The sequence below is a fragment of the Rosa rugosa genome, chromosome 6, assembly GCF_958449725.1.
Source record: "Rosa rugosa chromosome 6, drRosRugo1.1, whole genome shotgun sequence".
Taxonomy (NCBI): domain Eukaryota; kingdom Viridiplantae; phylum Streptophyta; class Magnoliopsida; order Rosales; family Rosaceae; genus Rosa; species Rosa rugosa.
In genome coordinates, this window is record NC_084825.1 from 31,238,643 (window position 1) to 31,256,992 (window position 18,350).

The following is an 18,350-nucleotide window of genomic DNA, read 5'->3' on the forward strand; positions in this document are numbered from 1 at the left end:
TTGCTGATCCATAGTTTCCATATATATAAAGCGAAGCAGTTAATCCCTATCTGGTTGCAGATGGTGCTGGAGCGATATTTCTCCATGTCAGGTGAAGGAACTGAGCTTGTACTGCCCAAGAACTTGGATCTACAAGACAGACTTCGAAGAGGTCCACGGTCCACCCAAAGACGTTGATTACTTCTCTGAAGATAATGAGGATTGACGGGGCAATCATTTTGCAAACTTGGTTGCAAGGATTCTTTTGTTTATTAATTTAGGCTCGGTCCACCATGTTAGTTTCAAAAGAAGCAATCACTTGGATGCGCCGCAGTTGCAAGAAATCAGTAGCAGTGATCAATTGAGCAGTATGCAAATAATACTCTCTTTTGGTCTGAATGATTCATTGACTAAGCCTGAAGCTTAGCAGTATGCAAATATGAAAACCTGATTGTAAATATAATGCAATATCTGTAGTAATTTTCTAATTGATGTACATTTTTCTCGTCTCACTCGCTTTTTTGACTCTTGGCCTTTTTACACACCTCCTTTTCCCAACACCTTTGTATACCATAAAACGATAATTACTTCTATTGACTATAATTAGTGGCCTGCTACCCATGGCAAGTAATCAGTAAATTGGATTTGAACAATTCGGTGAATTTAGATGGAGTCAGAGAAAGTGAAGATATGGAAGGTTCCAGGTTCAAGAAGGTATAGAAGGTGCAGAAAAAAAAAAAACGAAAAAAAATTAATCATTACCATATATTCAAAGTGCACTTGAATGTTACGAACACTAATATATTTTTATTTACAAGTAAGATTTCCTCGTTCTGCTATGTATTTCAGTACAATATTCCAGGCAACCGGAATATGCGAGTAAATTTCTCTGATTCAGAGCTAGGGGGTTTGAAGTTCCCCTCTTGCTTTGCGACCTCGCTTCTTTAAAATCTAATCAGGACATCCAACTGCCTCCATAATGTTAGATAAACAGATCATCTACATAAAACTACAGTTTTCACTTCAGTATACAAAACCTATTTGCCAATGAGCTGATCAATCAGTCTGATTTTGACATAGTTAAACAGCTGTTTTTGATCTTCTGCCTAGATAAACAGTATTCATTGTGGTGGCCTCCAGAGCTGGTTACCTGTTTTCTGCGGTGGCCAACATTATAACCATCCTACCATTTTGTAGAATGGCAAAACAATCTGACAAAACTAAGCTGTAAGATCATTTGAGCAACACATTCGGCTAGGAATGTAATACTTCACTTTGCATGGCATGATGGCAGAAATTCGAGCTTTCTAGTATACCACACAACGAATGATGTCCATCTTTTAAATACATCGACTGTACCTAACCTGCAAGCAAAAAAGTAAAGAGTACAGAATGGTTAGTTACACTTACATCCTAATCAAAAGTGCATAAAAGGTTCAAGAACAGTATAGGATGCACAATCAGTTGACCGACCTTGCTTTCTGTAGCTGACCCCTGTAGCAGAACCATATGAGCAGAGTTCATAAGCGTACCAAGACTTTGAGAGGCAATGTACCCAGTGATGATTATGGCTCAATCTCGTGGTCCTATAAAAGAGAGTAGAAACCAATATACAGAAATTAAACAGGGAAAGTAAGAATAGTATTGTATAAACAAAACAAAAACCAAAAAAAATCATTAAAAGAAAAGTGGTGGGGGGGGCAAGAATGTGCATATGTGAGAAAAAGAATTGACCAAAGAAAGGTGAAACATGGGACAGCACTGTAACTGTATATATCTTCCCAAAATACATCATGAACTACAATTTACTCATGCTTTGTGCCCGAATTAGGGAAGGCAGTTTTCAACCTAATGAGCAGCTTCCCTAAACACAACACAGAATGAGCAGCTTCCCCAAACACAACACGAAATGCGCAGGTTGATTATTACTTGACAAGATATAATAATAATAAATGAAAAATCACACTACTAATATGAATTGGTGGTGCTACATATAAACAACATACTGTGACGCGACAAACTTGATGAACTAATATTCTTTTCAGTATCGTATAAGGTTCAAGGAATCCTAGAAATAATTCGGAGAAATATAAATGTCTATTTTCTTGGTTTTGCCAGCATTCAGAACATTGAAGAGAATCATGGGTGAAATGGTATAGAGATTACGGCTCTTAATCTCCAGTTTTTGGTTATCCCCAGGCAACACCATCGAAAACCAAATCAGGTTTCAAAAGTTATCTGACACGATTAGTTAGCAGCTGGTTAACCAGAACTTGATATAAACCCGAAGACACCATGTAAACACAACATAAAAATCAAAAAGTGACTTGACCATCACCCCAAATATAGCACAAACATGGAGAACCTAAAATTCAGCACAATAAGCAGACTCTGGAGATTTATATTAGAATTACCATAAGCAATCTCCCATAAATAGTTCGAAAGCTGATTCTGCTTCATTGATCATTCTTCCACCCAAAGGAATGAAACATACATCTCACCAGTGTATGAAAAAATTGACTCTGCTAGTGGAGATGCAACCCGGAGAACAGTAAGTGCACTTTCCCATCACTTTATTTATGTTGGGGAAAATCTAAACAAGTTTACTTGGCTTGTCTTTATGTTTAAGTCCTCGAATGTAGCAAGAATAAAAGCCCAGAAGTGATGTTGCACCTACTAATTAAGGGAGGTGGCACAGTATTTGACAAGTCAAACCAGACTCGAAGATGTACACAGACTGCAGCTGGCAAACTCCCCATTTCGACTGAAAATAACGTAATGAGTATAATAAGAAAAGATATGATAATCACAGTATAACAAAATCAGGGTCTCATGATCCAAATCCTCAAGTGTTGAAAGAAAACGTGAAAATCCTCTTTTTGACATTCTCTTGGCACATTTGTCAGAAAAGACACACTCTAATTTTTCATGCAAAACATAGCTTCCAAAACCAAATAAATTCACAAGGACCACAACCAAATAATTAATATAACCAGAGAAAAGAGAAAATAACAAATGGGCTTTCAACCATAGCAAGCTACAGTCCAAGCTTGGTAAGAATGAAGACTGGAAAAGGGTACTTTTTTTTTTTGAAGGGGAAAAAGGGTACTTTTATGGAGAAAGGAAATAGTTCAGCACTATTTCACAACAATAGGTTCCCAATTTCCCACCATTTCAGAGAAATTGGGTAAAAAAGGTCAGACATAATGGGCATATGAACTTGGGTTATAATGGGCATATGAACTTGGGTTAAGTTCCACCCAAGAAGAAGGAAATAACCAAGCAATCCCTGCAGAAATTGACCATGACATAATGATCATGATTATTGCTCTCTGTCATTTCTTACTACTGTTATTATGTTAAGTTGCCAAAGTAGATGAGTAAGGACACTTGTATGGTATCCATCTTTAGTGGCAGACTGGCAGTAGCACCTACGCCAGGACCATCAAAGATGAAATACACATTTTAAGATGCAATAACTTTTTCTAAAATCAAATGGGACACCCTTGAAACTACAAAACCAACCAACAATATTCGTAACTAGAAACAATCCCTAGTACTTCTATATTATTGTAACCTTCTATTTTATAATGGATACCACTTAGGCATCTTATTAACTTTCAACTCATTAGATATATAAACTTTATTCTGCAATAAAGTTCCAAAATCTACATCGAAGTCCCTTCTGAATCTCATAGGAAAGTCAATTCGCATCTTGAGGAATTAGTCTCTAAGGTAATGGTTGAAAGAAAAGTTGTATTTAACTTCTAAATAGGTAAAACCGTAAAATGAGTGTCAATATTGGTGCAAATTGATATCACTAGCAAGACAAATGTATAAGCAAAAGATAGTACGTAGTCAACAAAACAAAGAGACGAGAGACGTAAAATCATAACCAAATTACCTACTATAACGCCACTTCCCCTTTCCAACAGTAAACCCCAGCTTGATGAAAGAAGTAGACGCCACTATTCAGTAATTTTTGTCAACTTCCCGCCCACCTGCCGGAGCAAAAGAGGGAAAGAAAAAATCATTGAAAAAAGATAAGAAAATTACAATTGAGAAGCAAAAGAATCATTTCAATCCTAGATTACCTTCTGCCACATATGACCTCCATACAACAGCGCGCCTATGTTAGATCAATACTCGGGATGATTTTAGGAAGCAGTCTATATGGGGGGCTTGAAGATGCATCATCATCATTAGGAAGAGAAGCAAGCTCATTCTCCAAAATAGAATAAGCTTCTGAAAACGCCTACATCAGCCAATGATAGTCTTGAAGTGAGAAGCATACGTGTATATATATATACTTCATTCTATAAATCTGATGATCAAAATGTTGACACAGATAAATGAAAAGGCAGCTAATTAAAGTGTTACTTGCGTTTCATTAGTATGTAATTTTTATATAATAATAAAAAATGAAATAAAAATATATATGTACATATATGTAAAGAATTGGGCCAGTCTCCAGACGGGGTATACCTACCCATCCTTGAAACTGAGTTCCTCCAGAATACTCACATTATTTGATAACATTCAGACTTGTGTGAAATATACTGATTCATCAGTAATGACTACTGACAACTGCAATTGTTTATTTAAGCAGTTTTCTCTCAACAAACATCAGGTTTTCGCATAAATTAATCGGGAATTGATCAGCAAATATCATGATAACCCCACCAAAAAATAACACAGTTTACCTTGATACACTGATGTATCCGAAAGCAATTGCGTCCAACATTATTAGTCGGAAAAAGGGGATCATCAATGTGTATGGGGTCGATGCTACATGGAGTAGACGAACAAGATATAAGTAGTGGAAGACAAGAAATCCATATGTCATGCACAGATAAGAAAGCAAAGGATGGCATCATTACCTGCAACCTCTTTCCCTCTTTATATAAACACCACTTCCCTGTACGGAAATACGCATTTGCCGAGGATCAAAAACATTCCTAGGGATGAAAAATATCAAATGTTAAACAAAAGCCATTTAATGCCTGTATTATTAAAAAAAATAATAAAAAAAAAAGTAGGCTTATCATCAATGTAAAGCTAAATCGAAGAAGCACGATGAATGATAGAAAAATTAATTAATTAATTAATAAATAAACCAGAAGAAATCGTTATCAGCAATTGGCTTACCCAAAAAAATAAAGAAAATTCATCAGAAGGTTTCCAAAGTTCTGCAAGATCATTAGTATAGCGGTTAAGCAAAAGCAATCTAGTAATAATCATTGGCACAAATGTGGAAAAGAAAAGGACAGAAAGTACTGAAGTTGAAATGGAACTTCAAACTAAACCCAGCCACATGAAATTCACCAGAATAAGCCAGGAGAAAAACTATCAGGACATGGAATACTATTTCCAGCATTGCACAAAATATCTGGAATCTTTACTCAGTGCTTTGCAAGAGCATGGAATTTCTTTTGGGTGGTTAGGGTCCATAAAAGCAGTCTGGTCTGGGTGTCTACAGCCCATCAAAACTCTATCACTACAGGAATTGTGGATTTCTATATTTGGTGTTCTTACTTACATTGGCAAGGCAAAAGCCAGTTCAAAACAGCGTAAAGTCCTGAAATATCCCTTTTGTTTAGTGAAAAAAATTCCCCACTATTGAATCAAACAAGCATTCACCTAGGCAACTACAGTTATGCCATGGCAGCAAAGCCAATGGCCCAATGCAAGACGGGAAACAAGTTAAAATGTGCAGCAGAGAGAAAATGGTTGACACCACGCATATAAATCCATTACTTTCTAATTTTTAATTAAGGTTTTAAATATGCAATACCTATATTCTTGTTTCTTTAGTTAAATACATGTTTTCACACATCGCTTCACACCCTTTACAACAAAAACAGAGTTAGAAACCACAGTACAATCGTATTATGATCCATGGAAAAACTATATATGTACAAAGTATCCTACTATGTCATACGAAAGAGAAGATTATAAATGCTAGTATGATATATGGTCATCCAATAGAAACCATAGCATACTAACAAAACAAATATATAATGTGGCAAATGGAATTACTTGGTTGATAGGTCGGCCAAGATGATACTCATGCTGGAGAAAACGCACAATTAGTAGTACCTACAATAAGAGTGAAACAGCAAGTTAAAGAAACATAGAGTACCTGTTGAATTATTTGCATTTTTCTTACCAGCAAATATGTCTAAAAATCAAACCAAAGACCTGACTAAAAGAAAAGGCAACAAACTTTCAAAATGCAAAACTATATCATGCAATGCTCCACTAAGAGAGAACAACAGGTTAGTAGAGCCATTTGCCAAGTTACTTAAATTGCTCGAGTAGATTTGACATGTTCGTTCTTCCTAAAATTGAGTAGGGAATCAAGTGACACTTCATGCGTAGCCAAGGGCTGGTTCTAATTTATCTTCAACTTTCTTAAACAAAGAAAAACTCTCCAAATCACACATAGCACTTGGCTCCCCAACTTCATATTTTGTTACATTTGCTTTTCAACTAGAATATGTGAACTTAAACATCCTTTCCAACTAGAATATGCCCTATCCCCAACTGACTAAGTACGTATCACAAAGACGATGCTTAGGTAGTGCACAAACTCGTGATCTAATATTTACAGCCTAGTCAAATAGGTTATCAGTTCCATAAAGAATGAAAATTTCAGCAATCTTAGTTCCTTTGTTGCTGGTCTTTGAAATCAACTCAAGATGGACAGAACTTTGTGAGCCTATCCCCAGTCACAATTGTAAAGCATTACCGGAGACTTAAATAGAAATCTAGCTGCACTATCATTTCCCTCTTTGCAACCACAAAAGTTGTTAATAGACTAGCTTGCTCAACTTTGTCAAAAATTGGTGATTGACAAAGCATCACCATATCTAAAGTCTCTATGACTGATCAGAAAGCTACAATCTCTGAGATAAACCCTCAATGATTTGGTACCTTTTTGTGGCCACACTACATATCTAATTGTATGAGTTGATCTATCAAGTCCACTACTGACCAGCAAAAGATTAAGTATTAAAGCAAAGTATTTTTCTTTTTCCTTTTTTTTCTTTTTGAAAGGAAGAAAAGTATACTTTGATGAAGCATAATGTTCAGTCAATATATAAAGCTCAATATCACCTTTGATACCATTTTTGTCCCTACTGAAACATGGTTAAATTTAAAAACTAAGCATCAATATAATTTAATTACATTAAGCCCGACGAGAGGTGTTCCAGCATTACTCACCAAGCAGTAGGAACTCAAGCCACCAGAATAAGACTGATCCAGACTACGATCCGCCAAGAACTGTTTCAGTACCAAAGCAAGGGGTGTAGCGGCTGGAAACTGCTCAGTTAAATCTTTAACCTGCAAATGACTATCTACAGTTTAAAAAATATAAATAAACATTAAGAATGTAGTCTTTAAAGTATAAATGTCAATGAAAGTGTCTCAAGAAAAATAGACTAAAAAGATTAAAACATATAGAACAGGTATCTATAAAAAAATAAAAGTAAAAAATAAAGGTTAAGCATCCAACGAATATATCATGAGTATGGTAGAATATGTCATTTTTCCCTGAGAATGGATGTCTGTATATTGGAGGCAAGAACGTATGAAGGAAAATGATAAACTTGAAACAACAAGTAAAAGCCAGTAAACTGCAAAGACTAGCGTTACTGGGAGGAGAATGGTGTCATGCTCCTGCGCACTTAAACTATATGACCGTTTCCATAAGTAAAAGTATAAGAGTTCACATATCAGAAAACCAACTGGGTGATCCTAATAGTACCAAATGTATAAGAGCGCAGTCCAGAGAAAATCCAAATCCAACATTGCTCTCTTAAAACAAAGGTTAAGTATCAAATTATGAGAATGATTTTTTGATTTAGTCTTCACTTTTATTCACAGCAGGAGAGCCCAAGGCTGTTATGAAACTCAACAAAAGAGAGGCTCCCTGAGATAAAAAAAAAAAGACCGTACATTCTGCACAGAATGCTTAAGAACCCCAATTAGAATGGTTGAAAGAGCACATTTGATTCTTTGGCATGGAATTAACAAGGATTTGCAAAAACTAAAGTTCACAACAGCCCTCAATTACGTGTCACACTTGTAACTGCATTCGTGTGCGAGGGTTTAGTTTGAGAGAGAGAGAGAGAGAGAGAGTTACCAGCTGTGTAGTTTGAAATCCTGTATGAGATGGAGATTTGAAACTGATGTCAATGCGAATTGATACTGAATCCTTTGTAGCATCATAAGTTATCTGGGGGCACTTAGGCATAGCAGATTCTTCTAAAATAATCCCACTGGAGTGCACATTACAGTCTGGTTCACCAGTACTGTGAGGTGCCTCTTCTTTTGGTGATTGCACGTTAGACGAAGATGAGGCAATTAGATCATTGGGAACTTCCACCACAAGCATTATAATCGGTATCTACGAGCAAAGAGGGAACATTAAGTAAAAGCATGAAAATGAAAGAAGCTTAGAATAAGAAAAGGGAAAAAAAAGTTGAAAGAAAGAGGAGTTACAGCTGTATTTTCCACGGTCTTAAGAGAATCATTTTTAACCCAATCCTGATTGACAAGATACCTGGCAGCATGCTGGAAGACCAATACAAGACAATGTTACTCAACAAGCAACAGGAAAAATAATCAAGATATTACTGGAAGGGGTGGGGTTTGCAACTGTAGCAACACAAAGGGAGAGAACAAATCAGGTGACCGAAAAACAAATGCTTATCTGTCCATGGGATACATGTAGGAATAAATTAAGATTGGTACCCAAAAAACATGGAAGTTCAAACTAAATAGTTCAATAACTAATCAGGAGGCAAAATTCTAAATGGTTCAACAGAAGAAGTCACCAGTGTCCCCAACCTCATGTAGCCCCTTTCAATGGACAACATAAACTGCAGGTGCCGCTTAGGTACATTAATGCATCAATAGATTAATGTAGACCAACTCAAATTAGAGGTAGACCAGTTGCATCTAGTGGTAGACCAGTGGGAGCTAGTATACTAGTAACCATTCTATGGAGCTTATCTACCACAACATGGAACTGGTCTACATTAATGTATCAATGCATGTAGGCCCTATAAAATCTTCCATAAACAGATTGCAGAGAAAAACATTGTTCATCCATTCCTTTGAAACATTGATAAGCCAGTGTATAAAACAACTCCACTCATTCATTGAAACACCCAAACAGTCTCAGTACGCATATCTCAACCAATAAACGAATCAAATGAACTGACATCAACCTTCCACTAAAACAGTGATATAGCATTGCCAACATACCTGAAGGCATGTCTCTTTAATACCATTTCGACCCTCCAATATCCCAGCTTCTTTAATGGGTTCCTAGAAATATGTCAGCAGATAAGTTTTTCCTATGTAAGTACCGGAAAAGAGATCAATCTAAGTGAGAAATTAGATATTGAGAAAATTTTACCAAATTCCTAACAGGAGGTAGAGAAACCACAAGGTCCACATCACTAGTTGGAAGGGACAAACCGTTTGCAACTGAACCAAATATATTTGTCCTGGATCTGGGCCAAAGCACCTGGAGAGACCGTGTAACTCGTTTGACAGCCCAATTGATGTAGGGCTTCCGAGACATATTCTCCGTAGCAACCTTGAACCCATCATATCAAACATTCAGTAGAATGTAACAACACATTGAAGACGATCAAAGCTACAAATGTTTGACAAACATTCTGATTGGAGAATTTTAGAAAGAAAGAAAAATGAAAAATAGTGATGGTGAAGAAGAGATAATATTATGATAATGATGATAGATCATGATTGTACCTTCTTGCAGAAAAATTCAATCTCATCATGCACAAGGCTATGCATCAGAGAGAGAGATGCCTTCCGTGTTGGACAGTTATGTAACTCAGGCGGCTGAAGGGGAAATGCAACATCCGGCTGTACAATGAAAATACCATCAGACGCTGTTATATTTTATGATTGTAAACATTAATGCTTATCTTACAATCTTACATGTTCCTGATCACGTGCTAGTTGAGAAATAGCAATCAGTCGATCCTGCAACAGAGGTGCAGGAAGAGGCTGAATCAATGGGCGGCCTGAAATATTATTTCTAAATGGCCAAACAACTTCAGCACCATCCATGCGTAAACAAGCTTCCTCCAAGTTAGCTCCATCATGGAACCAACCTCTCATACCCCAGTGCCTTGGGCTAGAGCTACCAGAACGAACAGTTGGAAATCCCCCGTGTTTCCTCGAGTCAGTCACAGAAGATGGTGGAGGTGGTCGTGGAGCGCGTGGGACAGAAAGCACCACCGGTGACGGTGGCCGCTTTATCCTAGGTCGATCGCGCATAGTAGGAGGAACACATGGGCTTTTATGATCATGGCTGCGCTTAAAGTCTCTTGATCTTGATATGATGATTGGCCGCAAAATGGGGTAAGGCAATGAATCGCCTGTCTTCCCTTCAATATCACCAGTTACGTCAGCCAAAGATCCAGAGGATTCCTCATCTACTACTGTGTCTCCCATTGTTGATGAGGGATGCAGCACCTTGCCTGGTACTTCATTTCCTGACATAACATATCCAAGAGGCTGGTTTCCTGATCCCAAAGGATCAAAAGGAGAACAGAAGGAAGCAGTAGGTGAAGTCAAACCATTTGTACTGTACGGAGAAGAAAAAGCAACCATATCATCAACAGCCCTATTTATGTCAGCTTCACGCCAAGCCCATGAGCTATCATCAGAACTAAGGGAAGGAGGGCGAGAGAAAACTGTCCCGGTATGATCAGAAGGATTCCAGTACATCACACCACCACCAAAGTATTGATTATAATCTGCCCCAGAAAATGCTTGCACCTCAACTTCATCCTCAGATATCCAGTGACTGTCACATTCATCCACTAGTTCATATGCCTTTGTTGGATCAGGTAGGTCTGCGCAATCCCAAGAATACTTCCTTTCATCATCCATGGTTGTTGCATTTATTTGGACAGTGTGTGCAAACCGCTGTGGATAAGTACACTGCTTTTTTGAGACAAACCCAGAATCATAATTACAGGTCCGGTATGGAGCCACTCTACGAGCACTTCGAACCATTGGGGGCCAATCTATACTCATTGGCAATGGTCGAGTCAGAACTGGATTACACCCACCTTCAATTGCTGAGTTTCTCACCTGATGTATTGTGGGTAGAAAAGACTGGCGGTGATTCTGCCAGTTATGACCAACATCCAGATGCAATCGATCGGTGGCAGGTGGGAGATGTGAGTTAACAGGTGGAAAATAGGCACAAGCTACACCCGGCCACTCATAAGGAGGGCAATCAAAAGAACTTGGAGCCCTAGTGTGATATATATTATTTCCACTCTCTTGGTCCTGCAACAGAACAGCTTCCTCGTTTACATCAGAAGCTCTTATTTCTTTGGCTGGCAAAACTTCTTTCGCACCTGACTTAACAGCAAGCTTGCCCTGCAAGTCAATATCTTTAGGATGGGAAACTTTATCATCTACCTCAAGCACTGAAGACTTTATCAAGTTTCCATCTACCTTACAGGCCTCAGTTTCTGATCCAGAACATTTCGTTTGGATTTCAGTATTATTATTTAAACACTGGTAACTTTCCAGAACTTTATGACAGAAAGTGGCACTAGAACCAATACCATCATTCTCTTGAATGCTTTTGGTGGCATCTTCATCTTTAAGAGGTCCATTCGCAGAACCAGAAGGAATTGAATTTGACAAAGGGATGTTACAACTAGCTGAATTATCACATCTGATGTTCTGGTAGGCTGTATCACCAGAAACCTGATCAGACTTTGCAGCGTCATCTTCAAGAATGACCGAAGAAGAAGAAGAAGAAGCTTCCATGAATGATCTATCAAATTTCTCCATATCATTAGCACTCCTCAAGCCAGTTCTTTTCTTTTTGCCTTTTCCTTTCCTACCCTTCCTCGCAGCTGTCTGAACTTTTCCAACAGCCAATGCTTGTGCATGTTCCTGATGACAAGCTACCAGTTACAAACCATTTAAATCACCAATGAGAAATGTGCTTCAAATTAAAAAGTAGTATAACCATTTCATCTTTTGATGATGACGACTCTCTGAAAGTCACCTTCTCTTGATGTATAGTATGTGTCGTCTTGGACTCCACTGAATCTGCCTTCTCTTTATAAGCCAATGTACTAAGATCCTGGTATGACATTGAAGCAATTAAAACTAACTCCAAAATGTGTTTCTGCATCCAAAAGGACATCAGTGAACTGAAAGAGTACCTTGGCAGATGTTTCACACAAAAATTCATCTGTACATGACCTTGGAACAGGATTTGGCCTTTTCATATTGTGGGACCTCCCCTTACTTTTACGGCTAGAAGCACTAGGCTTTGCTTTGGGTTTCTTAGGTAAGCATTTTTCATTTCCCTCTGCTAAAAGTTCAAGTTTTGTGCAGTCAAGCAAAAGAACCATGAGAAATCCTCGTATTTTTCTTAGTATAAAATCAGAAATGGTAGAAATTGAACTCAATGTGCTATAGAAGAATTTCCCTTTATCATATTCATTATGGCGACATAATGATATCATCGTTATGATATCCTGAAGCACAAAGAGATTATTAAAAGCATCGGCTAAGGAAGCAGGTTTCCCAGAAAGAGAAGCTGGGATAATGCTTGACCCAAATTCTGTGTCAGCCACAAGTTTTGGAACAGTCTTGCGCATAGATACATTATGGTTGTACCTCAATGGTTGCTCCATTCCTGTGTTGGCGAGCCACATTTCATCCTCTACCCCACTACTTGTTCCCTTCAGAATCTCATGAATCTAAATTTAAAATGATCAAAGTAAGCTACATTATTCTTCTGGTAATCAACTTATGCTACATTATACAAAAAGCATCTCAAGATTTTAACACTACATTGTAACCTCCTGCCCAATATGAACTAGATTTTAAGAACTCCATTTCTTTCATACATGAGTACTGCTATACATAAAAGTATTTGATGCAATACTTAAAGTGGACGACCAAAGACACTCTTTGCTCAGATATGCATGGCAATGCAGGTCATGGAGTTCTAGACAAAAATACGAAATTTGGGAGAGAATAGCATTTTCATTGAATAATTTGATCTTAGCATTTCCACATCTCTTTACACTATTTCTACCTATAACCTCTCGTCTCTATGCATATTAATGCAGCATTCACTAGAAATAGTTTTCTATCACTAATATGCTAGCAGAATAACTCCAACAATATATGTTAAAAAAAAAATCATAACCCTTCTTGCATTCTCCACCTATTACAGCTATTAAATTGTGGCACAACCACACTGAAAAAAAACTACTATAAAATTATACAGTTCGGAAAATGTACCAACGGTTTCGCTGCTTTCCCCAACACTGAAGTCACTACATTGCTCCGCATCGCATCATCCAAATTCCCCCACCAGTCCACACACCCCTTCTTCCTCCAATACACATTGGCCGCCACGCCCGCCGCGCTGATCTTCTCTTTCAACTTCACCCCTCTTTTCCTTGCATTGTTCGAATTCAACCAAGCAAGCCTCAGAGCAACCTCTAACCGGTTCGCCACGAAAGCTTCCATACTGTAATACCCTTTGTCCTTCAACCACTTCAATTCCACCCAATCCGACCCCAAATCACTGTCTTCACCTCTCAGGAAGCCCCCATTTGATATATCATCCATAGCCTCCACAAACCTATCTAAATTCTCAACCAACCCCTCACTCACCGTCACCGTATCAATCTCCCTCACCGAACACGAACACTCCTCGACCTTCTCTCCCTCCCTCGACGAAAACAACCGAGTCGACTCGAACACCATCTTCTCCGACTCGTTCGACTCGGCAGCCCTAGACAACAGCCCGCCGGACCTCTTGAAGCAGAGCGTGGGGAGGTCGCCGGAGGGGAGGTCGGGGAGGATGATGAAGGAGCCGTGGCCGTGCGTGCGGAGCTTGCGGAGCATTTGGAGGAGGAGGCGGACGAATTTGGGATCGACGGCGGTGAGGTGAGCTTGGCGGTGGTGGAGGGTGAGGGAGGAGAACCATTTGAGGATGGAGGACCTAGGGTTAGGGTTGGGCTTGGGGTCTGAGGAATGGGAGTGGGAATTGTAGAGGGAGATGTGGGAGGTGAGGGAGTCGATGAGCTGGTTCTGAGCTATGCGGGAATTGTAAGGGGATTTAGGGTTTGGTTTCGACATGGTTTTGGTTTCGGAGGAGAGAGAGAGACGGAAATGGCGAGAGAAATGGGGCACCGGTTTTAAGCTCTTCTTCTCAGGCAGACACTCACCGGTTTTGCGGGTATGAGGTGTTAGGTGGCATTCATTGGAATTTTTGGATTTAATTTCACCCACCTCCAGCGCGCTTTGTCTAATTCTTTTACCGCAATTATCGCAAAACACGACGGTGTCTGATAATCTAGCGAGAATCGTGACATGGAAATTAAGCGGTTTAGTTTTGGACCATTGTCAATTTGAAATATCAAACCGCGTTAGAATTCTGAAGAGTTAGATTTACAATAGCTTTAACGATACTCATTATGTGAAAATTAGAAGTGATTTAGGATTAGGCACGGTTTGGCCCCAATGTGATTATGGATTAAGCAACTTATTTCTCAATTTAAGTTGCTAGAGCTGTTTGGTAAAAAAAAAAAAAAAAAAACAACGATTATAATCAAAATCTCCCACTTTCCTAAGCATGTAGAGCTTCTGAAATGCTGCTTCCCGAACTGTGGATTTCAGAAGTTGAGATAACTTGCTTGACTTTACTATATTGCCCTCATCCAATTCCATCAAATTCACAATTCAACCGGATGTCAAGATGCATTCAAAGGCATAACTCAATTGAATGTAGCCCAAAATAACCAAAGCCGCCACTACGAACAGAGGTTTCAGCGGTGGCCAAATTGTACCCAAATCACTCATCTTCAAAACCCAACCAAAACTGAATTCCAATTATATCAAGATGTAGTAGGCCTGGGCACGGTCCCAGCCCGGTACGTAATTTGCAAGGCCCGGGACCGAGCCCGAATTTTTCGGGTCGAGCTCAAATTTTGTTTTTAAGTTTTAGGGACCGGAAAGGCCCGGACCGAAAAAAACCGGGCCGGTCCTCGGGATTTTTCGGGCCCAAAAGGCAAAAAGAAAAAAAAAAAAAACAAAAACAAAAGATCTGAGAACAGATCTTGCTCCAAACCATTCTTCCGCCCTCCAAAGCCACCTATCTACTACCATTGAAAGTCTGGGTTTATGGAATCAAGCTCAAACTTCGATCCTCTTGCTCAGGCTCGGACTTCGTCATCAAATCAAGCTCAGACTATGTTATCCAATCAAACTACCAGACCTTGCACGCACATATCAGATTCGTCCTCCGATCAACATAGCTACAGTTGATCTGATGGGGAAGGAGGACTAGAGAAGGGAAAAGAAAAGATAGTGGAGGCGTTTGGGGAGAAGAAGAAGATAAGAAGAAAGGGAAAATTCTACAAAATGTTAACGTATGACATGCATACAATTGCCTTAAAAGTGGTAATTTGAGTCCTCAAAATAGTAATATTAGTCCTCAAAGTAGTAACATGAGTCCTTAAAGTGGTAAATTTTCTTAGTTACCACATGAGTCCTCAAAATAGTAATATTAGTCCTCAAAGTGGTAACATGAGTCCTTAAAGTGGTAAATTTTCTTAGTTTACCACATGAGTCCTCAAAATAGTAATATTAGTCCTCAAAGTGGTAACATGAGTCCTTAAAGTGGTAAAAATAGTTGATGTATGAGAAATGTTAACATACCATAGCTTTACCCAGAAGAAAGAAGGAAGAAGGGGAAAAAAAAAAAGGGGAGGGAAGAACAAGAAGAGACGAAAGAAGAAAGAAGAAAGAGAAAAGAGAGAAGAAGAGAGAGTCCAGAAAGAAGAAGAAGAAGAGAGTAGAATGAAAGAAGAAAGAGAAAAGAGAGGAGAATAAAAAACTAAAAAGTAAAAACGTATGAAGAGAGAAGAATGAAAGAAGAAAGTAGGCCTGGGCGCGGGTCGGTTCGGGCCTGAAATTTGATGAACCCGAGCCCGAACCCGAAGTATCGGTCTCGGTTCGGTCCACAGTTTTCATCATGCTTAGCCCAACAAAAACCTGAACCGAGTACAATCGGTCAGGGCTATTGGTCTTTCGGTCCTAAAACACAGTTTCAGTCTTTCAGTGAGTTTCAGACCTTCAATATCAGCAATTCCAGAAGTCTAGCTGGAACCTTCAATTTTTCTGATTTGCAGCATCTACTAATGACATTTAGACAAGCATTTCCAGTCCAATCCTCAACTGCATACAAAAACTAATACATTACAAATTGTAAATGCAACAAATCGAATTGAGAAATACAACTTAAAGTCTGAAATCACTAACTCATTAGTCATTACAAATACAATGAAAAATTGCAAATCAAACACAACTTGCAGATCTAATAATCAAACACAAACTGTAGAACTATTTCAAAGTCCAAATGTCCTATGCAGCAAGGAAATACACAACCACACAAAGTCACAACTCACAACTCACAAGGAAGAAGACCAGAAGTTAACAAAACAAAAAAATCAAAACAAATGCAGCAATGGTTCTGTCATTAACAAACTATGAAACAAAGTAACCAACTGAATGAAAAAGAAACAAATGCAGAGGTTGCAGGCTTGCAGCTACACAGCTACTGTCCATTTCAACTCTCCAAGGTTCCATTTGCATCATTCAACATTCCAACAGCAACCTGACTTCAAACAACCTGCAATTTGCCACAAATGATGAGAAAACACATATTGCAACATCATAATTATGACACAATCAGAAACCAACAGTAGCTAGTTCAAATTTCCATTAGTAACTAACATGAATTAAGTTGAAGTATTTGATTGCAGACTATGATCAATGTTGTTATACAACTTTGCAGTCTTTGATGGCTTTGAGGCATGAGACTTTTGACTTGATGCAGTATCCTCAAGTTGATGTTCTGTACAAGAAGTCCAAAACAAAAAAAAACACACATTTAGTTCAAACTTCTAAGTTTCTAACAATTCAACAATGCACAATTTAAAGAAGAAATAACACAAGTAATGGAATAATGAAGCACCTTTTTCAAGTTTTTCATAGAACACCATATCTTCAGCAGTTGGGAAGTATTCTATCTCTGATATGCTTTGTGAGTTGATCCAATTTTGCATGCATATGAGGGCTTCCACAGTTCTTGGAGTCATTGAACTTCTAAAGGGATCAATGACCCTACCTCCAGTACTGAAAGAACTTTCAGAAGCCACTGTACTCACTTGGATTGCAAGCACATCTTTGGCCACACACTGGAGATTTGGGTACTTAACTCCATTAAGCTTCCACCACAACAAAATGTCAAATTCATCATCATCAAAGGTTCCATCAATTGGATCAAGACAGTACCTGTCCACTTCATGTTGCACAACCACCTCCTCGGATTCCTCTAGTTCTTTCCTCCAATCATTCATCATATCTGCCCTCTTGCCACTCACTGTCCTTGTACTAGATGTGCTTCCACTAGTGATACCACTTTCTTGGCTACTTTTGGTCTTCTGATTACCATTTGAAGATGCATACAAATCGGTAAGTGCCACCACCAACTCCTTGAGTTCTTCACTCTTCTTCTTAACTGTAACTCCATCCATTGCAAGGTATCTCCTACATGTGCTGCTGAAATTCCTAAGTTTATACCTAGGATCAAGCACTAGAGCTACCAAAAGAAGCTGATTCAGGTCATCTACCTGTGCAAAGTATTTCTGGAACTTTGATTTCATCTTCACAGCCATCCTTTGAAGAATTCTTTCTGCTTCATTCTCAAATTGATCTTCCTCTCTGTTAAACAGATCCTCAATCTCAGATTGAATCGCAACAATGTCATGAAAAGCTCTATGTGAGGTAGGCCTTGTTGAAGCACTGACCCGCAAGGTTACTTCATAGAAAACCTTCAAAAACTGGATGAAAACCTTAGCTTTGTCCCAATCGGCTTGAACTGGTGGTCCAATCCTCTTTTTTGACTTGAGATCAACCAATACAAATAATCCATCCTCATCCGGCTCAATATCATCAGGTTCATCAAAATAACTCTCATACTTAGACTCATCGTCTTCAGCCATTCGATCAAAGGCCTTCTTAAGCCCTAGAGCAGTCTCCAACATAATAAATGTTGAATTCCACCTAGTTGGAACATCTAAGACACATATTTTTCTAGACTCCAGCTTCTCTTTCTCAACACATTTCTTGAAAGCATCAAGCCTTGCCGAACTGCTCCTCACATACTTAACTGCATTCCTAATTGAGCTCACAGATTTATCCAACATTGTGAGTCCTGATCTCACAATGAGATTGAGGATGTGAGCCATACACCTCACATGCAA

At 38.7% G+C, this 18,350-nt stretch overlaps 1 protein-coding gene across 9 annotated transcripts; it reads right to left on the minus strand.

The window, feature by feature from the left end:
- Window positions 1-715: 715 nt before the first annotated feature.
- On the minus strand, window positions 716-14,378 carry LOC133715725 (uncharacterized). Of its 9 annotated transcripts, XM_062142344.1 has the most exons (20): window positions 13,315-14,373; window positions 12,222-12,764; window positions 12,023-12,139; window positions 9,961-11,946; window positions 9,769-9,885; window positions 9,410-9,592; window positions 9,256-9,318; window positions 8,488-8,559; window positions 8,129-8,392; window positions 7,207-7,326; window positions 6,019-6,078; window positions 5,128-5,168; window positions 4,860-4,937; window positions 4,683-4,767; window positions 4,074-4,234; window positions 3,884-3,980; window positions 2,657-2,743; window positions 2,394-2,501; window positions 1,453-1,565; window positions 716-1,343 (listed from the first exon to the last, which is right to left on the minus strand). In XM_062142344.1, the coding sequence occupies exons 1-15, from the start codon at window positions 14,158-14,160 to the stop codon at window positions 4,109-4,111; spliced, it is 4,701 nt and encodes a 1,566-aa protein (XP_061998328.1). In that variant the 5' UTR covers window positions 14,161-14,373; the 3' UTR covers window positions 716-1,343; window positions 1,453-1,565; window positions 2,394-2,501; window positions 2,657-2,743; window positions 3,884-3,980; window positions 4,074-4,108. The 9 variants fall into 9 exon arrangements, with proteins under 9 accessions (XP_061998328.1, XP_061998329.1, XP_061998326.1 ...); XM_062142345.1 differs by having other exon boundaries at window positions 2,394-2,743; window positions 12,062-12,139; XM_062142342.1 differs by having other exon boundaries at window positions 2,394-2,743.
- Between the last annotated feature and the right edge of the window lie 3,972 nt (window positions 14,379-18,350).

What these genes read in the sequence shown, in the direction of transcription:
- LOC133715725 (XM_062142343.1), bottom strand. Translation starts at nt 14,160, where the DNA reads ATGTCGAAACCAAACCCTAAATCCCCTTACAATTCCCGCATAGCTCAG. An exon ending in TGTGTGAAACATCTGCCAAG is followed by an intron (nt 12,140 to 12,221) that starts GTACTCTTTCAG and finishes ATGTCATACCAG; the next exon opens with GATCTTAGTACATTGGCTTA. An exon ending in GCTTGAGTTCCTACTGCTTG is followed by an intron (nt 6,079 to 7,206) that starts GTGAGTAATGCT and finishes CTCTTATTGTAG; the next exon opens with GTACTACTAATTGTGCGTTT.